Source organism: Cyclopterus lumpus, chromosome 24 (genome assembly GCF_009769545.1).
Source record: "Cyclopterus lumpus isolate fCycLum1 chromosome 24, fCycLum1.pri, whole genome shotgun sequence".
In the NCBI taxonomy this organism is placed as follows: domain Eukaryota; kingdom Metazoa; phylum Chordata; class Actinopteri; order Perciformes; family Cyclopteridae; genus Cyclopterus; species Cyclopterus lumpus.
In genome coordinates this window covers 18,476,093-18,496,092 of record NC_046989.1, presented here as the reverse complement: position 1 = coordinate 18,496,092, position 20,000 = coordinate 18,476,093, and the positions used below count along the sequence as shown (strand labels likewise).

Genomic DNA, 20,000 nt, shown 5'->3' with positions numbered 1-20,000 from the left:
CCGCTGGTAATGTAACCGGAAGTCTTTGTGGCTAAGTTTGTAATCCAAGGTAAGAGCTTTGTGTTTCACTTCCCGTTTAAACTGACACGCTCGTGCGTTATTTAGTAACTTCGTTCAAATGGTCTCGAGGCCACTGGAAATATAGTAGTTTGTGTAGTAACGTTACATTGTGTCTCTTTCACGTCAACTTGTATACAAACAGGCGCGTTAACTCAATTTATCGGGAATAATCCGCTCTAGAACTGTAAAGCTACAGTAACGTTAGCGCGAGGCATCACAGGTGAGTTGCATTAAGCATCCGGGACTTCATTTTGGGACTTCATTTTGGGACTTGTGTGAACACGTAAACTTTAAAGTCAGTCGGGTTGAGGGTTTGCTGCTATTAGACAGTTAACGTTATTAATGATGTTAATGCTAGACACTCGTTTATAGTTGTATACGTCATCACTAGCTACATGTCATGTGTACTATGCTAACCATGACACTCGTTTATAGTTTTATACGTCATCACTAGCTACATGTCATGTGTACCATGCTAACCATGACACTCGTTTATAGTTGTATACGTCATCACTAGCTACATGTCATGTGTACCATGCTAACCATGACACTCGATTATAGTTGTATATGTCATCACGCGCTACATCTCATGTGTATCATGCTAACCACCGTGTTGGTGCCCTCAGGTCGCGGCCCCTGTGGCAGATGGAGGAGCTGTACACGTTAGAGAGGGAGGTCGGACGAGGCAGCTATGGTGTGGTCTTTGAGGGCCATATGGCCAAAACGGGACAGAGGGTGGCTATCAAGCGGCTGCCCTGTAGTAACCCGGAGTGCATCGAACTCTACCTGCAAGAGCTGTGGGCCATGAGAGCCACCGCCATGAACCACGTCAACGTGATTGCACTGCACAGCTGCCTCCTGCAGACCGGGCCGAGGACCCTGAAGCCCCTAAATCCAGGGAAGGTGCCTCAGCGCCTGGTCGAGAGCGTGCTGAAGGGCAGGGTAGCCGGAGCAGCACAAAGTCAAGAGGGGGATGACGCCCAGCGGGGGAGTAGCCCTGCCCCAGGACTTCAGGACAGGACAAACTCTCTTCAGGGCAAGACCAAATCCAGTGCATCTGATTCTACAACCCCACACAGGCCTCAGAACAGAGTCAGGAAGAGGCCGGCCCCGAGGGAGGAAGAGGAGCCGCAGACACCCACACACTGCTTGGCCCTGTGGTTGGTCATGGAGTACTGTGATGGGGGGGACTTGAATCGGTACCTGCTCTCCAGGCCACCGGACTGCACGCGTAACCGCAGCGTGGTGGGACAACTCTGCAGTGCCGTGGCCTTTCTGCACAGTCTGGGTATCACCCACCGAGACCTGAAGCCCGACAACGTGCTGGTCTGCGTGACACCGGGGGGCCCTGTCGTCAAGGTAGGCGGACCACTGTGGCGTGACAGTGTTTACGTCAGATCCACTGGGGTCATCCTCGTCAGTACACATCTTTGAAGGCGTGATAATTAGTTTCTTTCAAGAGGTTATTGGGTTTTCACAGTAGCAATGAATGTGAGACCATAAAGAATGCAATAAAAAGCAATATGGAAGAGTAATCGACAATACAAAAACTGTTGCAACATTTGTGCCAAAAAATAAAATAAATTTAAATAGAGACAAACCATTATCTGTTTTGTCAGGAGTAATATAACTTTACCACACACGCTTTAAAAATAGTAGGATTAGGAATATATTGCACCGCAGTGTGTTCAGTAAGTATCATTCATTGTTTGTGGGGTATATCCTTTATTATAGGGGCTAAATGTAATATAGAAATGCACCAAATGTATATCTGCCCTCGCAGGCCTTTATCGTAGACATCCTCACATGCAATTTGTGTAATTGTTTAGTACTTTACAAATATTTACATGGCATTTATCCAAGGGGGAAAACAAAGCATCGGGTTTCAGCACGTTACTACTTAACTCTTTTGCATTTCAGCCTTTTTATTCCCAGTCAATCTGCCCGTCCAACCTCTAGGTGGCGGACTTCGGCCTAAGCAAGATGAGCGAGGGCCCAGTGGACGGCGAGCTGACCAGGCAACATTACTCCTCCACCTGCGGCTCTGACTTCTACATGGCGCCAGAGGTGTGGGGCGGCCTCACCTACACAGCCCAGGCGGACATCTTCTCCCTGGGTGTGATGTTCTGGGCCGTCCTGGAGAGAATCACCTTCCTGGAAGAGGGGGCCAAGCAGGAACAACTGGGTGAGCACGCAGTCGGTAGAAAAGACGAGAGAGAGAATACCTGATGCAGTGGAGGCATAGACTTACACATTATATGACTACAGTGTTCCCACCATGGGTCATAAAGTCAGTGTGTCGTTCAAATGTCATGTTGCCCCCCCCCCCCAGTCAGAGCGCTCACGGGAAGGTCGGAGAGCTCCGGTGTGTGTGTGTGTGTGTGAGTGGTCAGGCGGCTTGATGACGCATCGCGACGTATCGAGTTTGACTTAATTAACTGGCACATATTAAAAATGTCACATATCATATGTTCATCCACCACAGATGGTACAATCATATATCTAAATGGCAAGGAGATGGATGATTTATGCAGTGTACATTTTGATATAGATTATAGTAGCTGCGTTTCTTGTAATGCCTGCGGACAGCGTGTAATTCAGCCTTCACTACTAAAACGTGGTGTCGTTGGCAGCGTGAGGGACCGGCTTCTTTCATTTTGAATCTCTTCAAGAAAACAACACTGTTGGTCCTGACCCAGTAAAGAACAGCTGTGTTCTCATCAACTTTGTCATCGCAACGAAACGTTTGATGTACCGACGCTGGTCAGTTCAACACAAGCAAGACGTGGCACTGTGCCAGCATTCAAGTATCGCTGTGAGATTTTAATCTCTTTTTATGTCAGGACCCATGTGGCCATAGGAGGAGGAAGCGTCTCAATTCTGCTCCACTGTCAGAGTAATGAAATGGCTGTTTTACAGATGTCTCATTTTATTCTCAAAAATGGGCAGGGGGAGATATGAACCATTATCCCCACGTTTAGTGCCTGAGAACCTCCCTGTGTCATTGATACTCTATTAGGTGGAATGAAACGCTTATGAATTGGGAGAGGGCATTTCAGTGGATTCTAATTTGAAGAAAAAAAGGAAGGCAAAATGGAATTTAGCGGCCGCGATCACAATCCTCTTTGTCAGTGTGTGGAAATGGGTAGAGGCAGCTGGAGGCTTTCCACAGACAGTTAAAATGGTCCATTATTTTACTTTATCTTCTCTCAAGACCCACACACCCACACAGTTCTTTGACTAGGCAGGGGAGCTGAGTCGAGGAGCAAGACACAACCTCCTGTGTTTGTCCTTGAAGCCCGCCGCCGGTTTGCTTTTTGCTGTCAGGTGAGGAAGTCGAGCGTAAACCTTTTTAAAACTTAGACAGGAAATGGAATTCCATTACGAATGTGTATATACATATTGCGTAGTTGTCACGCATACCAGATGCAGCTCTGCGAGTCTTCATCCACACTTTTAAAACTTTTAAGTGTGGATGTAGACTCCGTCCACACGGGGGTTCCAGCACCGTTTCTCAAATGATTTCTGTCCATACTAACCCTTCTGAAAACAGATATCGCATGACTGGGGAGTAGATTGGTTGCTTAGTTGCACAAATGACAGTATTATAGTACTCTTTAGTAATAAAAGGTTCTGCTTGATACTTCAGATCTTCCTCTATAAACTAAAATGGGCAAATTTAGTCGGGAGGGGGGACACAGATTCTTTCTGTATTTTTCAAACTTCGTTACAAGGCAGCAGGTCTGTCTTGCTCACTCACACATCAAATTGACTTTAAAATTAACACCTCCAAATCAAAGTACTAGATTATGAGACGAGACATTCAACACGGTCTCGCTTTCCTTTTATTGGCTTCTTTGTCTGTTCTCTCACTCATACTGTCGAACTGGAGAGCATTTATGCTTTTGTTCCTTTCCAGTTTCTGTGTGGACTTCACAATAGTTGTGCAGAATACAATAAGCATTGAAAAGAAAAGTCCTCCTCAAAGCCACAAACTCGTGACTTCAATGCCGCCCACCAATCGCTCCAATAACAGCTGCTTGTGTGGGCAGTAGCAGAATTCTACAAAGTCTAACTCGCCGTTTTCAAAGGTCTCCGGTTTCCCCCGTCCACACTACGTGATACCCCTGGAGCTTTCAGGCAGTATCTATAGCATTTTGTTTGGGTTGTCGTGGACGCCAGGCATAACCGTGGCAAAAGATGTGCCTCTTAAATGGAAACGTAGTGTAGCCTGAGATGGAACAGGCCACGCCCCCACCTGACCCGGGAAGTGTAGGTCAGGGTTCAGTGGGGAGCGTCATGACTGGATGTGTTACTAACTGTGCTCCATTGAAGTATATTCAAGAGACTTTGAGATTTAAGTAACGATTGATGCATTTGAATTACTTTCAAGGATAATCGCCTTTCAATTTGTTTTTTTTAGGGAGTTTGCTACTAATGATATGTTTTAATTAATCATTTATTCTAAAGAACGCTGAATGAAGACAAATGACAGATTTCAAGTTTGATCTTTGTCAATTGCGCTGATCAGCAGCCAAACCCGTGAATTCTGCATGTTACATTACATTACATTTCATGTCATTTAGCTGACGCTTTTATCCAAAGCGACTTACAATAAATGCATTAAACCATGAGTCCAAACTCGGAACAACAAGAATCAAGCAAGTACAATTTCATAGCAGTATGAAAGAAAGAAGAGGAAGCTCATCTCGGTACTTCAATCGACCCGACGGCTGTTATAGGTGCCACCAAACAAACGGGAGGTTGAGAGAGATGCCTGTCAAAAAAAGTCATAGATAGATATCTATCTCACACTGTATTTCTTGTGTTGGAGCTGTGTCATCAACTGCCACATTGGTTTACGTTTGTTTTCCAGCTGTGAGCACCTCCTCTATTTCATTTGTGCTCTGCAGTTTATTTATTTTTCCGAATGCATGCTGATAGTTTTAGGCGTTGTTCACGTGTGCTGTCCTGAGAAGATGGCCGACAACCTGGGCTAAATAAGTGTGTACGTGTACCACTTTAAAGGATCCCGTTTACATTCAGTGTAACGTGCCAAAATCAAATGAAGTTCTATAGAATAATATCTCAACACTATTTATTTGTCAGTTTTTAAATTTATCTCGGAATAATTAAATAATACATACTCTAATAATAAATAAATGTTATCTCCATTTCAAGTAAAATAGGGGGGGTCCCTTTTTTTTAAGAATAAAATTACACAATGGAAAGCTTTTGGAAAAATGCATCTTGAAATAAAGTAAAATAATTTAATGGAATTGTCGTTGCCGTGCAGCTTTTAACTTCCGTTCTGATGTGACGTCAATCAAAAAGCCAAGATATTATATTATTGTCGTCTTAAAACCTATAATTTGTGATTATATATATATATGTGTGTGTATGTATATATGTATATATATATATATATATGTGTATATGTATATGTATATGTATATATATATATATATATATATATATATATATATGTATATGTATATGTATATATATGTATATATATGTATATATATGTATATATATATATATATATATATGTATATATATATATATATATATGTATATGTATATGTGTGTGGAGCAAGTTTTCTGTAGCTTGCTGTAAGCCCGCCCCCTTGTAAGCAGTCCAATCGAACACAAAGGATTTGACTTTAAATCCCTCTTGTAACTGAACACCACTCAAATATTGCGTTTTGTAAATGTATGACAATTGGCACGAAGTTAATACTTGATTTGGAAACTTAAACATGCATTTTCAGGTAACTGGTATTACAAGCAAAAACAAACAGTCCCAAAGTATGTCATCAACTGGGGAAGTGTCATGGTGGTATCTCTACTGTAATGTCTCCCCTGAACACGGCAGCATTTAGAGGCCAGAGTCTGCTGTGTGGCACCAAGTCCTCAAAGCACCACACAGCCCGGTCCTGAGGAGACGTTGGTCACCGGCAGAGGACTCTGGCTCCATTCTGCACTTCTCTTTATGGTCAGGCCCTGATTGTTATGTAGCCGCACAGCTGATGGTGATTAGACAATCATGACCCAGTGTGTGTGAGAAAGATAGAAGGCTGCTCTCCTGAACGGCACCACGCTGCAGTATTTCTGAAGAACTTTAACATTTTCACATCAAACGCACTCTTTGTCCTTGGAAAGGTTCTTGGGCTCCGTTGGCTCTGTTCCACCAGTCGGCACTTGACCCACAACCACTGACAGGAAGTCCCGCCTCCCTTCGTGTTCCCTCTTTAGGTGCCTACGTGTGCCGGGGTCGCTGGTTGATGCCGCTGGGAGAGGCTCTGTGGGAGAACGCCAACCTCCAGCTGTGCATCCCCACCAAGTTTAAGAGGGCGTCCCCGCTGCCCCCGCCTCCCGGTGCCGCCATGAGCACCCTGCTTCTCAACATGCTCGCCTCTGACCCGGAAGCTCGGCCCCTGGCCGACCAGCTGGAGACCAGAGTGAGCGCCGCTCTCAAAGAAGACGCCCGCTGACTAAGTGCACTTAAGAGACCGGAATGGCATGTCAGGTCAGGTCAGAAGTGTGTGATTAGATGGGATTGGAGGTGTGTTTCTTTTTGCTAAAACAGCTCAATTTCTAAACTGTGTAGGAAACCACATAAAAGGGAAAAGGAACATTCAAGTCCATAGAGACTAGAGGGACTTTGCCACGCTGAGGCCTTGAATGCTCGACATAGAAAACCAATCTGAGCGTTTCATCCGTGAGGGACGACTGCTCTGCTCGTCCGGAGACTCCATCTGCTTCTTTCTGGGCTTGAGTTTTACCTGAGTTGTGGACATCAAGCTTTTTATTTGTTCAAGTAACTGTTGCGAACATTGAATTATTTTGTGACTAATCTTGCCCAAATATTTCCTCCACACATTGCTAGAATGGATCTTCCAGGTGTCTTTAATCTGGGCGGTGGGTGTAAATAAATCCTTTTGTAATTCGGGACTAGACACGGTCTTAACTGTCGGCGCTGAGTCAGCAACAGGTGTCAAGTGTGGTGTTTTTCCTCCAAATACATTGTGTGTAAATAAATTAGTTGGAGTACAGCCTCAAACTGTGTGATGGTTTTAACTTGACATACAAAACAAAGTTTTAAAGATTTTAAATAAACCATTAGGATACGATCCTGGACCAGTTCACAGCTTTTATTACTGGTCATCAGTCTTGGTCATGGACTGTATCTTTGAAGACTTACTACTTCTTTTAAAAAAATGTTTTGCTCAAATGCCAGAAACCCTTTTGGAATTTAATGTAAATTAAATGAACCTGAACTTGTAACATGTAAAACTCACTTTGTAGTTTTGCTGAAGTGAGGAGCGTGACCTACAAAAAGGCCTTCTTAATAAAATAAATGCAGCATTAATATGAAGGTGACTGAGCTCAGCCTGGACGTCAGGACACTTGGAGATTTAAGCTGGAGAGGCTTGCTCAGCGACTGAGTTCTGGATGACCTTTGACCTCCCCACTTAAGAATGGATACAACCTTCAGGGAAATCATCATGATTAAAAGGACCGGTGTGCACAATGAACCTTCTCCCGTGTGACAACACTTTCTTTTCAGGTGATTATACACTAAAGAGACCACTTATAATATTCCATTCTGCCAGTAGATCCCCTACATGCTACAGTTCCTTTTCGTCATGATATATTGGGGTCTGATGACTGATTCGTGGATTTGTTTGGTTACCTGTGAAGTTGTGCCCCGTTGGCATTGAGAGAGAATGGAACACAGACAGTTCTTGTTTAAAAGTGCATTCTTAAACCATTCAATTCAGTTTATTATCTAGCCCAAAATCACAAAAAGCTTTACAATCTGTACACATACGACATCCCTGATCTTTGACCTCACATCGGATCAGGAAAAACTCCCAAGAAATAGAAACATTTCAATGTGATTCTTGCTTTTACGGTTGTTTGAGGCTTCAGCACCGTTGGAGTCAGGATTCGTCCACGGGGGACCATGACTGGGCAATCCATTCAATACATTACATATAATTCAATGAGTTCAGGTGTTTATCCATGCAAAGCTACTTACAACACGTGCAGTCGGCCGTGTGGGTAAAACCAGCGTGGCATCAACTTCCTCCAACATGCTGAGCTCTTTCAAGTGCTCCATTTACAGACCACAAGAGTTATTGTTTCCCTTACCAGACATGAGGCGATTTCCACTGAATGGTGGCCACCATGGACCACTTTAGTACCAGTCCTAATAGGTCTTTTACAACATGCAGTGTAAACTAAGACCGCTGATGACACTACCTTATTAACCATGAATTGAGATGACGTGTTCAGATGATTAATATGAACGGCATCACGCTCAGTTTCTCTTCTACGACGGATCATTTCTGGAGACCGGTCAACCTCGAGTTTAACTGACCCGCTGTACTTCTGTTGCAGTGAAGATTAGACCAAACTCTTCCTCCTCTACAGCAGAGGGGGGGGGGGGGGGGGAGAGAGAATGCGTCAGGACTGCAACACACAGCGCAGTCACGACAAGGAGGGGGGGGGGGGGGGGGGAGGGGGGAGGCATCCAGGAACGGCGCGTGGCCGTTCAGCTTCTGGTTCTGAATCCATAAGAGACTCAGGTCACCGCATGGGCGCCTCAGTGCTTTATAGCTCGCTATTTTATTTTTCACAAATGACAAAACTCGTTTTCCAGCGGCAGAGCGGCCGCGTTCAGTCATTGTTCAAGAGACAGGTAACCGATGAGATGTAATTGGAAAGGCTGCTTCCAATGAGCCAGTAAAACACTCACCAGGGGTCTCCACATGAGGAACACATTAAAGGAGCCTCTCTGACGTGACCTTTCTAGGTAAAACCCTTCAAACGTCTTCACAAAGCAGGACACCCGACAGTTACTGAAATATACTTTATTCCTTGAGAGAAAACAACCCCCCCTCCAAATAAACCCCAATCGTAATAGGATTAACTGTCGGCGCTTTGAAAAGATATTTATGTAACGCTAATATTCAATTTCCTGCCGTGTAAATCAAAACAGAGCGATTACACAACGCCTGCCCGGCGAGGACGCGCTCCCGCAGTTCATTCATCCGCCGCCAGCCATCAACCAGGCGCTCGACTCGTAATGGGCTTTTCTGTTCCATCGCAGCCCCAAACGTGTCGCTAATCCTGGACCAACGCGTGGGAACTATTTCAGGGACACCTCGAGACATCCGGGCGTCACTGACTGAGTCACTGACAAGGAACAACGTGAAGCTCCGCCTCCCTCTGTCACGTTACTCCTCATCGAAATAAAGCTGCAGCAGGTCCTAGTGTGGACAAGAAAAATAAAAAGTGTTTCACTAAAACACACGGCAGGAACCGTGTCCCGGGATTATTGTCTTGATGAATATGATAATGTGTGTTTGTGCGTCTCCACGGTCCAGGTTCAGTCGGATCCAGGTCCGTAGAGGTCCTTCAACATGTACGGCCCCTCCAACTCATAGCCCATCTTCCTGTAATAGTTCCTTGTTCCTACGCCTGCACACACACACACACACACACATATAGTATACAGTCTGTATTTCCTTCATTAATCCAGCAGCAAAAAGTAATCGTTTCATATTTAGTTTTCATATCATTCACAAGCTTGTTCGGCCATTCAAACTGTAAGATGCGGGCCAAATCCCGTCGGGCTGTGATTTCACCCAATGGGAATAATTTCTTAATTATTCTTTCATCCCCGCTTCCATAGTCATCGTCACCATTATCGGCCTACACCCTCTGCCTCTGGCCGCAGCTTTGCAGGTCGTTCCACCATCCGGACAGCGCTCGTGTGAGGAGGGGGTGAATGATGCCCCCCCTGTGCCGCGCCTTTTCTTACCTGAGATAACAGCCAATCTGCTAGAGCCATGTTCATCTCTGGCAATCCTCTCCGCCTCCTCCATCAGCATCATGCCAAAACCCTGAGAGGGGACGGAAGGGGGAAAGGACCAGCTGAAGAGACTTGGGATCATTGTATCTGCTCGTGCCTCATTTAGTGGTTAATTGGGCCGGAGGCTCGTACAGGGAGTGGGGCGCCTACTCTGGTGTCCGCGTACCTGGTGCTGGAACTTGCTGGGGTCCCGGCTGCTGACGGGGACGACGCTGCCGTAAACGTGCAGCTCGCGGACGATGGACGCGCCACCTTTAAGCTCCGGTCGGAAGGACTGCGGGGAGCAGCGGCGAAGGCGCAGCAGGCCGATCAGGATGTCCTGCTCCGGGTCCTCGTAGGAGAGGAAGGTCTCCCAGCCGCCGTTGGCCACGTAGTCCCTCCGCACCAGTTCCACCTGGACACACACACACACACACGCCTTTGTTCGGGTTGCACAGAAAGCACACAGCATTGGGTAAATGTAGGCCGATCGACTCCCTCTCCAGGATGCTGTGCGTTACCTGATATGGGCGGACTTTGTGGTGGATCTCCTGAATGCCCACCTCTCGTGTTCTCACGTCTCGACACTGCACACACAGAAACGTTCAGTTGGGTCAAACCAGCACGGAAAATTACTAATCTTTGGACGACCCGAAAAATCCCGGTAATTAATCCAATGCTATTTATTCAGGGTATTTACATTCTGTAAAAAAAAAAAACTGCATCGCTGCATCTCATTCACTCCTTGTTGGTCCAACATGGCCCACTTCACATTAAAAGCATTCAACCAGAAGAGAAACACGGTGGCTTTTATTGTGAAGCAATACGCGTGTCCATCTAACTCCTCGGCAACGTTGCATGACAGAAAAAACGTTTGTGTCTTGCCCAAGGACACGTTGACGTGACGGACCCACTCGACCACCGAGCCAGTCGCACGTCGTGCGGGAAGCGCCACCGCAAAGAAGGGGCGTGTCAAGCTTATGTATACACGGCAAGCTTAAATCCCACTTTTTCTTTAAAGGCTTTCACTTCATGGATGAACTACAATAACAGCTTTTGACCCAATCTGTGTTTTCTGATGAGCACCCGTTTTAGCCCGATTCGTTTCTGATGGGAGTTGGTACGGGGTCCTCTGTTTCATGCACCCCCCCCCCCCCCCTCTGGTGTCATCTGCTTTCTACCTTTTAACATAAAGTCAATAAATGCCGTGGGGTGCAGAAGAGAGGGTGCTCCAATTCTACGCTCCAACAGTTTGACCCGCCATCACAGTGATTCTGACAGTTGAGGTTCTGCGGTTCCCGTTTGGATCGCGTCCCAGATCTATCTATATAAGTCTATTGGCTTCCTCACTCAAAAGTAAGCTGACGCAGAGCCCCCCCCGAGTCTCACCTCGGTGCCCATGTCTTTCATCCGGGCCAGTGCCAACTCTCTCAGGTTGCCGTGCTCCACTCCGGAGCTCACCAGCGGCATGGGGATGTCCCTGACAGAGGACAATGGTCAAAGATACAGAACATTATGGAAGAAAAGCTTTCAAATTGTATTTTACAAACCACATACATGAATGCGCCCGTCCCTAGCGCCCGTCCCTAGCGCCCCCTCCCAAAAAATGTGTCTGATTGGTCAGCATTTCCTGGTCTTTAACTTCAGGAGAAGGTTTTTGGTTTAAAGGCCTTATATGTGTGTGTGTGTGTGTGTGTATATATATATATATATATATATATATATATATATATATATATATACGTAAGTGTATATGTCTAGGGCTTTTATTGTGAAAGGTAAGACCAGGAGGGGCGGATCTGGTCTGTGCTGCCTTTGTAATGATTGAAAGGAGGAATAAGGTTTGTTTACTAAGAGTAACCGGTATGGAGCTTCTCTTTAACGAGGCTTGAATCTACAGTCTCACCTCTGCACCCTGTAGACTCTGGTCCAGGGCGGCACCAGCGCCAGGATGCGGGCCACCAGGTCCACCAGGGCACTGGGCGTGTAGCTCTTGTACCGGCCCGTCTTCCACAGCTCATACAGGCCCGTTCCTCGGATCACCAGCGTCGGGTACAGCTTCAAGCCGTCGGGCCTGAACGCTGGATTCTCGAAAAACTCCTGCAAGACAAACCCAGAGGCCCGAGTGAGGCGTCAGCGTGTACATCAAACAGCATTTCTCTGCATCCACATCGGTCCGGAGGTGTTACGGCTGAATAACAAAAGAATCAAAGTCAAAACCGGTGTGTTGCTCATTAGTCTTCAGAAATGAAGTCAACACACTTACGCATCTCAACGTGGACCCATTTATTTTACATTATTGGTTGTGGCACACATTGTAATATCTGCAGGGTTGAATTTGACAAGTATGCAGCGTCTTCTTTAAAATGACAGGGAGGAAGAAGAAGAAGGAAGAGTAAATAAATAAAAAGATGGTTCAAAAGTTTATTTCATTCATGGGGATTTTGCAAAGGCCCCGCCTCCTAAAACGTGAAAGAGCTTGTGTAAAGCAGATATCAACTGCATCCTTATTCAATTGCGGGGGCTCCCCAGCCCCCCCCATACCTGGTTTTAGTGCGGCGAAAGAGTGTTATTTCCAGTCACCCTCCCCCTCCCCGCTCCACTATCATGATCACATCCGTGAAGATCTGGAATCGAGGCGCATTCTCCAAAATAGGCCGCATTATCGGTATCTCATGATCTCTCGCTCTCGTCACAGCTCGTAATCACACAGGGACGTGTCCCACATGGCCCTGCACTAAACCCTCGGGGAGCCAATCTGACAAATAACAAGGCTTTCGATACCCAAAATAAGGAGACAAGACACTATTTTCATTCAGCACCTGCTGCTTTTTTCTGTTGCTCGGTGGAGAGGAACCCTGTTAAGGGATGCCTCCCCCGGTACAGGGAGCATCTGTATACGGGAGATAAAAGAGGGAGCATCTAAGGCCGGGAGGAAGTTGTAATCGAATTTCTTTATCAGGACAGCCATGATAGACGTGAGGAGGATGCGAAGCTCTCCTGCTGCAGCCCCTAAAACGGTCCGTTGTCCAGGCCGACGTTAGGAATGCAGTCGGGATATGGTCAGAACAACACTGGCAAGATTAAGATTAATGCAGATAGAAAATGAAATGAAGAGCTCCTTGCTATAACTGGACAACCAGCACTGAAGAGCTCTGTATCACAATGGAATTATTATTTATAATATATTAAGAAAACATCCCTCCACTGAAACCTCAGCTGCTAATTGCGTCATATTTGCAGCATTTGCTTCCCTTTCTCAAGAAATTGGATGCTGCAAGCAAACAAAACCTATGAGCTGGATTTTTCATTCATTCATCCGTCCATTTATTACATATTCCTGCTTAATCCTTTTAAGGGTTATGGGGCAGCTGGATTCTCACTGTAGGACGGGCTGCACAATTATAGCTAAAAGTATCACCATTAATATATTGCGCAGTCTTGAGATAAAATTTCAACAACATTTTTTTATTCTCCTGAAATAGCTGGTGGTCTCTACTGACCACTAGGGGGCGACTCCTCCGGTTGTATAGAAGTCTATGCTTCATGTGTTAAAGCTGCATTCTCTCTACTGACCACCAGGGGGCGACTCCTCTGGTTGTATAGAAGTCTATGCTTCATGTGTTAAAGCTGCATTCTCTCTACTGACCACCAGGGGGCGACTCCTCTGGTTGTATAGAAGTCTATGCTTCATGTGTTAAAGCTGCATTCTCTCTACTGACCACCAGGGGGCGACTCCTCTGGTTGTATAGAAGTCTATGCTTCATGTGTTAAAGCTGCATTCTCTCTACTGACCACCAGGGGGCGACTCCTCTGGCTGTATAGAAGTCTATGCTTCATGTGTTAAAGCTGCATTCTCTCTCCTGACCACCAGGGGGCGACTCCTCTGGTTGTATAGAAGTCTATGCTTCATGTGTTAAAGCTGCATTCTCTCTCCTGACCACCAGGGGGCGACTCCTCTGGTTGTATAGAAGTCTATGCTTCATGTGTTAAAGCTGCATTCTCTCTACTGACCACCAGGGGGCGACTCCTCTGGTTGTATAGAAGTCTATGCTTCATGTGTTAAAGCTGCATTCTCTCTACTGACCACCAGGGGGCGACTCCTCTGGTTGTATAGAAGTCTATGCTTCATGTGTTAAAGCTGCATTCTCTCTACTGACCACCAGGGGGCGACTCCTCTGGTTGTATAGAAGTCTATGCTTCATGTGTTAAAGCTGCATTCTCTCTACTGACCACCAGGGGGCGACTCCTCTGGCTGTATAGAAGTCTATGCTTCATGTGTTAAAGCTGCATTCTCTCTCCTGACCACCAGGGGGCGACTCCTCTGGTTGTATAGAAGTCTATGCTTCATGTGTTAAAGCTGCATTCTCTCTCCTGACCACCAGGGGGCGACTCCTCTGGTTGTATAGAAGTCTATGCTTCATGTGTTAAAGCTGCATTCTCTCTACTGACCACCAGGGGGCGACTCCTCTGGTTGTATAGAAGTCTATGCTTCATGTGTTAAAGCTGCATTCTCTCTCCTGACCACCAGGGGGCGACTCCTCTGGTTGTATAGAAGTCTATGCTTCATGTGTTAAAGCTGCATTCTCTCTACTGACCACCAGGGGGCGACTCCTCTGGTTGTATAGAAGTCTATGCTTCATGTGTTAAAGCTGCATTCTCTCTACTGACCACCAGGGGGCGACTCCTCTGGTTGTATAGAAGTCTATGCTTCATGTGTTAAAGCTGCATTCTCTCTCCTGACCACCAGGGGGCGACTCCTCTGGTTGTATAGAAGTCTATGCTTCATGTGTTAAAGCTGCATTCTCTCTCCTGACCACCAGGGGGCGACTCCTCTGGTTGTATAGAAGTCTATATAAATGACTCTACTTGTCTTGATTTATTCCCTCAGTAAACATTGTAAACATGAGTTTTTGGTCTCAATCTCTAGTTTCAAGTCTTCTTCAATACAGCGTGATGTTCATTTAGTAAAACTTGAGCTTCAGAAACGTATCCCCCCCAACCAATGGGGGACGTTGCCGTGACTACGTCCACGTTTCTACTGCAGCCCAGAAGGGACAATCCAAACACTGGCTCCAGAGTGAGTGCCTGGAAGAGGACGGAGACGGCTGGGGGGGGGGGGGACCGTCTGACAGGAGGGGGGTGTTGAGTCGAAAGTTACGACTGGAGAGGAGAGTCAAGGGAAAAGATGAAGCGAAAGATAATGGAGACGAAGCACAGGGGGCGAGAGACAAAGGAGGAAATGTGTAGTAGGAGAAAGAAAGAGAAGATACATTTAATCTGCTTCCTCTCTTTGGAGTCGTCCCGAGTGCCTTTATCGCTATCTTGAATAGTCCAGATTTCCTCATTCGGTGTTAGCGACACACACAGAAACAAACTCTAAAGAACTCGGAAATGGTGCTTTGCTTTCGCACGACTAAGACCATTTTAGTTCCAGCATCGAAAAATTATCTTATTGTAGATCAGCATTTGTGTCGGCCGATAAGCAGCGAGAAATCGCAGTGTAGAATCGCTATGGGTCGGGTTATTTAGGAGTCTCTACCAATATTTTAAAAAAGTAATAGTTTGACAATTTGGTTTTGTCCATAGTTAGAAAACAATCTGGATGGTTGCTGGTTCCTTCACTTTGGTGCGGACAGAAACATCTTACCGAGCAGTGCATGGATCCCCAGAAGATGAACCCGAAGAACAACCTCTCTGAAATGAGAGCTTTGCCTCAAGTTGTTATGCTAAGCTAACGTCTCCCGCCCGCATCTTCATACTTGACTCACGGACGTCAGTGATATTGATCTTCTCATCTTACCTTCAGCGAGAAAGGTGCATCAATGTACTTCTGAAAATGTCACACTGCATTTTAAACTGTACTCTCACAAAGTGCCCAAACCCCAAAAAGAAAAGCAATAACAAAAACAGAGACAGTTCAACTCAGTCAGATAGAGAGGGGAGTTGTTGCTATTGTTGGCTCCAAGACAATGAGTGACATGTTTTGGGAGGAAGTCACCGTCAGATTCTCGCCTGCACCAATTAGTACTAAATCTTTTTTCTTCGCTAATCACTTGATTTCTGTTTTCATCGGTGTGAACAAAATGAATACCGCACCGCCTCAAACTGAGTGTTCATCTCCAAGCTCCAGTGAGGCGCCGTCTGGCCCCGCACCCCCACATTACAGCTGCGTTTCTAATCAGAGCTGGAAAGGGAGCCCGCTGATGAGACGCGTCTGACGGGATCCTCCATTGAGGCCGCGAGTCGACTGGCGCCGCGTTTCCTGTTTTGCTACTTTCAAGACGCGACGTGTAGGACTCACTGGTTGCCACGCCGCTGTGAAACGAGTGGGGCCGCCACCGCACGCTGATGCGGAGCAAAGGAAGCAGATATGACTGCTTAGTGTCACAAACTTAATGATCGACTTGTTGGTATCATTGAAAGTCTGTAGCCTCCCTTAAGTCCAGCTGAACCAAATGACTGAAGCAGCACTCCGTTCTACACACATCATGTGTTTGGTCTATTTAGAGGCATAAAGCCACTCTGTTGGCTCAAACATGGGATTAATCTAAATCCAAATCAAGATAGGGTGAAGGTATAATTAGGTATAAATCTGTTAAAAAAATATCATATTTATGAGTGCTTACAATGAACTGCTCCACGTCCCTCTCCATGCCCACGTTGGGCAGGTCTGGCATCATGTGGGCGACCACCTTGAAGCCGGCGTCCTTCGAGAGGTGGAAAGACTCGCAGACGGCCCGCACCGTGTGGCCTCTGGAAGAAGTGAGCAGCAGAATTATGGAAAGAAAGCCATGTTCTCTCATCTCGCACACAATCGCACCCGGCTGCTCTTTTATCTCCACCCATCCATTCACCCCTGACCTGTTGGTGTCCCGGGCCACGTCTTCAAACACACTCTGGACTCCTATCTCCAGGCGGGTGCAGCCGTAGCCCAGCATGTCGCTCAGGTGCCTCTTCAGGCAGTAGTCGGGCCGCGTCTCGATGGTGATGCCCACACACTTGGTGTTACTGCGCTCAGAGTACCTGCATGGGGAAACCGTCTCAGTCATTCCTGTTACATGTTATTTCTGCTCTTAATAGCCTTGTAACATATAATCTTTGTGTTTTATACTATTGAGTCCTGCTGAGTTTTTATGCCGGGATCGTTAAGCAACATCAATTTACAAGCTGGGAGTTTGCACGGCTCATTATCCAGACTCAGGCCTCACATTATGGACACCCTAAAATGCAATAAAGGAAACAGAGGATGGAAAAAAGAAATAATGTTTGCAATGCAAATGTGAAATGAGACATTAATGAGTGTTTACTTTGTGTCAAAAGCAAGTTAGTTAAACACTTAAATGGAGAAGTCATTGAGAAGTCCTGAAGGGATTCGGAGTTGCGCTGTGCTTACAGGTTGGCATCAGTATCCAGCTACAGATTACATCGGTATAATAATAAGTATCAATACTTTCCTAACACAACTTCGATGAACCAAATGTCAGGGTTTAAAATTCAAAGCTTCTCGAATGTAGCTTTGAATGTTTGTCGTCTTTTTTCATCAACAGTAAAAACATTTGGCCATGAAGACATCTTTTCCAATAAATGTACATTGTTGGACTGAAGCCTTCGACAGTAAGAGAGATGATGGACAGCATTACTCGCTGAGATAGACTATTGGACGCAATCTTTTGTTGTTGTTATGAACAAAGATTTTAGGCATTCATCTATTAGTTACAGCCCTTACCGTCAACCATCAAATCCAGGGTCATATTTCTTCACCACTCACTTCTCCCATATCAGTTTTTCATTGGTAAACAATTATTCATGTTGTGTCAGATACAAAAATAACTAGCGTTGTTGGGCTATACAAAAAAAATTACCAAGAAATGACATCTTTAAATGAATGTAACTATTCGTACCTCCACCGTCCACCAGTGGTTGAGAACAGCTGGATTAAACGACTGTGTACTGTGAACCACATTAAGTTCATGAGGTGCAACTATGTGCTGCTGCTGCCTCCAAAAGGAAGGCCACAAACAGTTCATGAGGTTTTAATTAATTCAATCAATTTGTGCCGGTTGGACCTCCGGGGGGCGAGGGGCCCCTGAGCAGCAGGACCGCTGTAGCCTTAATGGAACAAGCTCTCCAATGATTTCCCATGAACACTTTTAGTGACTTTTCAAGGACTCACTTGCATCCTGGTTTCCCCAGATTTTTAGAACAAGGCTAAAATTAAACAAATATACACAATGCTCGTCAAACTGATCCCCCAACAGTAGGCCAGCCATAACCTTGGTGTGGACTGCAACTTCCTGATGTTAAACTCAGACAAAACTGAAGTTATTTTACTGTGCCCTGAACACCTCAGAGATCAATTATCTGGTGATGTGGTTTCTATAGATGGCATTGCCCTGGCATCCAACACCACTGTAAAGATCTTCATCTACGTAACATTTCAAAAATCAGACACATCTTGTCCCAAAAAGATGCAGAAAAGCTGGTTCACGCGTTTGTTACTTCTAGACTAGATTACTGCAACTCCTTATTATCAGGCTACTCTAATAAGTCTCTTAAGTCCCTCCAGTTGATCCAGAACGCTGCAGCTCGTGTACTCACACAAACTAAGAAAAGAGATCACATTACTCCTGTGATAGCTGCGCTGCACTGGCTCCCTGTAAAATCAAGAATCACATTTAAAATTCTTCTCCTCACCTACAAAGCCTTGATTGGTGATCATATCTTAAGGAGCTTGTAGTACCATATTGCCCCACTAGAGAGCTGCGCTCACTAAATGCGGGGCTACTCGTGGTTCCTAGAGTCCTAAAAAGTAGGATGGGAGCAAGAGCCTTCAGTTATCAAGCTCCTCTTTTATGGAACCAGCTTCCACTTTCAGTCCGGGAGGCAGACACAGTCACCTCATTCAAGAACAGACTTAAGACTTTCCTGTTTGATAGTGCTTATAGTTAGGGCTGAATCAGGTTTGCCCTGGTCCAGCCCCTTGATATGCTGCTATAGGCTTATAGGCTGCTGGGGGATGTTTTAGGATACACTGAGCACCTATCTCCTCTTCTCTCTCTCCTTATGGATGAATTTACATCTCTCCATTGCACCTTATTAACTCTGCTTCCTCCCCAGAGTCGTTGTGACTTCACGTCTCATAGGGTCCATTGGACCTGGAGGTGTCTGATGCTGGTGAGCCGGCCTCCCGCGTTGGCCCTGCTGATGCCCCGCCCCCCCTCCTCTCTACCTCCTTCTGTTTCATGGATTGGAGGTCCATTCATACATTGTCATATTCATGTAATGTGTTTATGTAACTTTGTAAATGCTGTTCATTCTGTACACATGACATCTATTGCTTCTGTCCATCCGGGGAGAGGGATCCTCCTCTGTTGCTCTCCTGAAGGTTTCTTCCCTTTTTTCCCTGTGAAAGGTTATTTTTTGGGAGTTTTTCCTGATCCGATGTGAGGTCAAAGGTCAGGGATGTCGTGTGTGTACAGATTGTAAAGCCCTCTGAGGCAAATTTGTAATTTGTGATATTGGGCTATACAAAATAAACTGAATTGAATTGAATTGCACGCCGCAGCACTAGGCGCGGCGTCCACAGGGCAGGTCCGCTGGGCAGGAAAAGAAGCGGGGGCGACCCCCTCGTCACCATTTCAAAGTGATCCCATACAGATATTTCTGAGCTGCATCATGACTCACCTGCTACCTCTGAACTCATCCGAGTCACTGATCAACCCCCACCCCACAGACGCATCTCGTCTCAACACGCCAGCCGCTTGTCATTTTCTCCACTCCAGCTGCTCCAATGACCATTAGCTCCCCTCATGCCAGCGCAGATTCCTCCCCATTCTGTATCTGCTGGCAATAAATGTCCATCTCTTACAGTCTGCCGGCTGATTTACACCAAGTTTGTGCTCCAGAGAGGGTGATCAGATTGTGTTGGATGAATCAATAAAAAGTCTATTATCTCGGACGATTATCTCGTGGTACCTCGCTGTTGTGATCGGATGACGGAAATCACTCACACACACACGCACACGCGCACGCGCACACGCACACGCACACGCACACACCATTGGCCAAATGG

General features: G+C 46.0%; 2 protein-coding genes across 4 annotated transcripts in view; one reads left to right on the top strand and one right to left on the bottom strand.

Annotated features, from left to right (window-relative positions):
• si:ch211-63o20.7 (uncharacterized protein LOC566836 homolog) overlaps positions 1-7,126 on the top strand; it is a 7,305-nt gene extending 179 nt beyond the window's left edge. Inside the window, exons 1-5 of one of the 3 annotated variants that reach the window (XM_034527962.1) lie at positions 1-49; positions 687-1,419; positions 2,020-2,245; positions 6,319-6,592; positions 6,674-7,126. The exon at positions 1-49 is cut by the window's left edge and continues 179 nt beyond it. In XM_034527962.1, coding sequence (XP_034383853.1) covers positions 706-1,419; positions 2,020-2,245; positions 6,319-6,557 — 1,179 coding nt within the window. In that variant the 5' untranslated portion in view covers positions 1-49; positions 687-705 and the 3' untranslated portion in view covers positions 6,558-6,592; positions 6,674-7,126. The other 2 variants (XM_034527961.1, XM_034527963.1) reach the window with 2 other exon arrangements.
• A 1,800-nt stretch (positions 7,127-8,926) lies between these two features.
• The window catches only part of elp3 (elongator acetyltransferase complex subunit 3), a 16,077-nt gene continuing 5,003 nt past the window's right edge, over positions 8,927-20,000 (bottom strand). Inside the window, exons 8-15 of the mRNA XM_034527890.1 lie at positions 16,790-16,951; positions 16,555-16,681; positions 11,832-12,025; positions 11,315-11,405; positions 10,447-10,512; positions 10,113-10,340; positions 9,896-9,977; positions 8,927-9,552 (exon numbers count right to left, since the gene is read on the bottom strand). Of these exons, the coding sequence (XP_034383781.1) occupies positions 9,461-9,552; positions 9,896-9,977; positions 10,113-10,340; positions 10,447-10,512; positions 11,315-11,405; positions 11,832-12,025; positions 16,555-16,681; positions 16,790-16,951 (1,042 nt within the window). The 3' untranslated portion in view covers positions 8,927-9,460. The remainder of the gene's footprint in view (positions 9,553-9,895; positions 9,978-10,112; positions 10,341-10,446; positions 10,513-11,314; positions 11,406-11,831; positions 12,026-16,554; positions 16,682-16,789; positions 16,952-20,000) is intronic.